The sequence below is a fragment of the Orycteropus afer genome, unplaced genomic scaffold (assembly GCF_000298275.1).
Source record: "Orycteropus afer afer isolate SDZICR_OR568_19922 unplaced genomic scaffold, OryAfe1.0 scaffold00086, whole genome shotgun sequence".
NCBI lineage: Eukaryota > Metazoa > Chordata > Mammalia > Tubulidentata > Orycteropodidae > Orycteropus > Orycteropus afer.
The window spans coordinates 1,117,459-1,121,080 of NW_006921673.1; the positions used below are offsets into that span (position 1 = coordinate 1,117,459).

A 3,622-nucleotide genomic window follows, 5' to 3' on the forward strand; every position below is an offset into this window, starting at 1 on the left:
TTGGTTTTCTAAGGCTGTAAATCTTTTTATAGAAGCAGACTGCCTCATCTTCCTTCCATGGACCAGCTGATGGGCTCTAACCACCGACTTTTTGGTTAGCAGCCAAATACCTTAACCACTACACCACCAGAACTCCTTGTAAATGAGCACAGTGCCTGGCAAATTATTACTGTTGTATGTTTATGTATGTATATTACTATATGTGTATTGTGCACTAAACCAGGAATAATTTCTTTCTCCTGTGAACTTTTATCACATTTATTTTCAAGATTTTTCACACATCCAACCCTGAGCCAAAGTTGTGTGCCACTCATTTTCCTGCCTGGATTGTCATTTCTTGAGTCCCTCATGAAGCATAGCACAGCACCCTTCACAGAGGAGGTGCTTGGGAATCAGTGAGGGTTTGTGGAGGAAACAGTTGGGGCCAAATGCATTTTGGAGAAAATGTATATGGTAACTGGTTAGGGCAGCTCTAGTCTCCTTTTAATATTGTCATTTCAGTGATACAGAGAAGAAGCTCACATGGAAGGAAGCTGCTCAAAATATGTGAAATTATTTTGTATTTCTTTAGGAGGCGAAAAGCACACTGGTGGTGGCCGGGAGTCAGGCAGTGATGCCTGGAAACAGTACATGAGAAGATCCACTTGGTAAGCAGAAGACTTTGGAAAGATAGTTTGAATGTAAAGCCTTTGGGAACAGACTTTTAAACTTCTATTTTCTGCTCTGCCTTCACTTCATTTCATTTTTCAAGTATTCAACATCTGCCTTCTTCCAGAGCACCCATTTTGGACTATGATGTTTCTACCCTCCTTCTCTGACTTCAGCGAGTGCCCAGTGTCTGTGCAACCATCCATCCAGTTGTTACCCTGGAGATGGTGTAGGAGCAGGACACCAGGAGAAAGTGGGAGCTGTCCCTTTAATTTTCCCCTGGGATATGGTCAACACCTTGCAGACTTTAGAAGCTGGGGGAGATGGGAATGCAGGGATGGGGGTGGGATGTGCAGACCTGCGGGACCCCAGCTCTTGGAATAGTAAGCATGACCCTTGAAAGCAGATTAGCTCATTCACCTGGGTCTTCTAGGGAGGTTTTGACAAAGAGTTGTTTCTTTGACTTTCAGTCTGTTTTCCTCTCTCTTGGATAGTAATAGCTTTCATCCAGTTCTAATAAAACAAAGAATGTGGGGTCAGGCCTGTGCAGTTCCATGTTGTATAGAAAAAGCACTGGGTGAGGGACCAAGAAATACACATGCTCGCTCCTTTTACTGCTTCTCACTAGCTCTGTGCCCTCAGGTGTATTTCTCAACCTTGAGTCCTAATAGACTCAGCTTCTTTATTTCTGTCAGAAATTTCTGAGGTGCTTCTCGCTGTAACTTTTTACGTTTCAAACACATGCATACTCATTGTCCACTTCCCACTCTTTGAAATCAGATATATCCCTTTTACTTTTTTTCTGCACTTCAGATCTATAGTGGCAGACATTCAGCTGTGGCCTTCTGGAACTTGTTTAATGAAAACACTTTTCCTCTCAGGAGGAAAAAGTATAGGTTCTTTATTTCTATCAAAATAGAAATATCTCTGTTTTTCCTGATAATTCAATATAAGCTATTGAGGGATATAAAGAAGAAAGTTCCAGCCTGCATATTTTTATATCCTGCTCAAAGAAAACTAGGAATAATCTGTGTAATATGTGTATTTCTAGGCATTTATTTGTTTCTCTCTCTTTCTCTTTTTCTTTTAAATAAAATGATACATACTAACATTTTTTATCCTAATTTTTTTCTTCACTAGCATTCAGCTTGAACATTTTACCTTGTAAATTATACAGATCTGCTTTTATTTTATTTTTTTATGTAATGGAAATACTCGGTGTGTACTATCATTTATTTAATTTTGTTCATTTTTTTTTCCTCTAGTACTATTAACTACAGTAAGGACCTTCCTCTGGCTCAAGGAATCAAGTTTCAGTAAAGATGTTTTAGATTCACATTAACTTCAAGACTTTCTGGCATTCCTGCAGTCTGCTCTTCAGAAGAAGATGAAGAAAATTAAGATGTGCCCTGAATAAATGCCTTACCTTGTCTGTGTCAGTGGGTAAACTTCTATGCCCCTGAGGCCATGACTAAATCAAGAGACTCATTTTGAAAAAGAAATAAAGTTGTCATAACATAGCACATTTGGTAAAAAAATGGATTGGATGAATTTTTATATCACTAGTTATTGTTGTTCATACTTGGGAGTGGGTCAGCAAAAAAGAGCAAGACTCTCCATAAGATGGATTGACACAGTGGCAGCAACAGTGGGCTCAAACATTGCAGTGATTTTGAGGATCATTCAGGCACGGGCAGCGTTCGTTCTGTTGCACATAGGGTTACTGTGAGTTGGAACTGACTTAATGGCACATAACAACAACAACAACAACATTGCCCATTCATGGCTTTTAAAAAGTTTATGACTATTTTATTATTAGAAAAATAGTACACACCATGGTAGGAATTTGGAAAAATACAGAAGAAAATAGAAATCTCAGTAGGAGCAGGAACATCTCCTGAGCAAGTAAAGGATTCTTAGGAGTAGTATTGATTCACATTATCTTTCTCTGGCCCATGTTGAAAAGGGTGCGATTGAAGGGGGTATAGCTGTAGCCATTACATGCAGAGGGCCACAGTGCAATGTTCATGTGGAATGGTTTGCTGTGTTTAAAGTGACTTAAGAGTATTTATCCTCAGTTATAGCTTCTCTTGCTTATGATGACTTGTGTCACTGTCAAAGAGATTTGCAGGATAGGTGTAGATTTCACTTCTGCTCCTATGGGTGACCCAGAAACTGCCTGTGCAGGATTCTCATGTGCAGCTGGATTTCTTGTGCTTTCTTTAAGCCATTTCCCCCCCACTGTTAGGGTTCTGCAGTTGCCCTGGGATTTGTTCTCAGATAATCGATGTGTTTGATGGCATGTACTTGCAGCGAATTAGGGGAAGTTTTCTCATTTCTTCTTGAGAAGCTGCCCAGGATCCTTTGGATTGGCTGGGCCCCCTTTTCAAGCTCACACTGGCTCTTAAGTTTTATTTTCTTCCTGGAACTCAGCTTTCCCCCATGTGGTAGCAGCCTCCATACCTATTCTTTCCAGATTGGAGCATGGCAGAGGCCTTTGAAGAAGGTAATGTTTGCAGACCACCTGATGGGATCAGGGTGTATGGAGAGGTTTGGACAACTGCCAAAGAATTGGGGGTTGAATTGCAACACAGAAAAGCAAGCAAATGAAAAAGCAAGAAAATCATAAACTTATCAGGGAAGAAAATGTATTCATAGTATATTCCATGGCCCAGCTGTGAATAGTGTTTACCTAGGCATGCTTATGTCAACATTGAATATTGATCAGGGCAGATGTTGAGAGGATATTGGCAGGGTGAAGGCATGGGTTAATGGGAGGTGAAAAGCAGACTCCTTTTCTGTAATAGAAAATCAATAATACCTAAAATTTCAATAGCAGGAAATTGCAACATAGGCTTATTAATAAGACAAGGAGATAAATCCTGAAATAGTCATTGCCTCTGGGGGAAGGCAAGTGCAGAGGGATATGGAGATGAGGAATTGTTTTTTGTAACAAGCCTTGTAGAACTGACTG

The 3,622-nt window shown here is 40.1% G+C and overlaps 1 protein-coding gene across 1 annotated transcript in view; it reads left to right on the forward strand.

Annotated features, from left to right (window-relative positions):
• ALDH7A1 (aldehyde dehydrogenase 7 family member A1) overlaps positions 1 to 1,968 on the forward strand; it is an 83,611-nt gene extending 81,643 nt beyond the window's left edge. The window contains exons 17-18 of the mRNA XM_007942216.2: positions 572 to 647; positions 1,914 to 1,968. Of these exons, the coding sequence (XP_007940407.1) occupies positions 572 to 647; positions 1,914 to 1,968 (131 nt within the window). The remainder of the gene's footprint in view (positions 1 to 571; positions 648 to 1,913) is intronic.
• Positions 1,969 to 3,622: the final 1,654 nt, after the last annotated feature.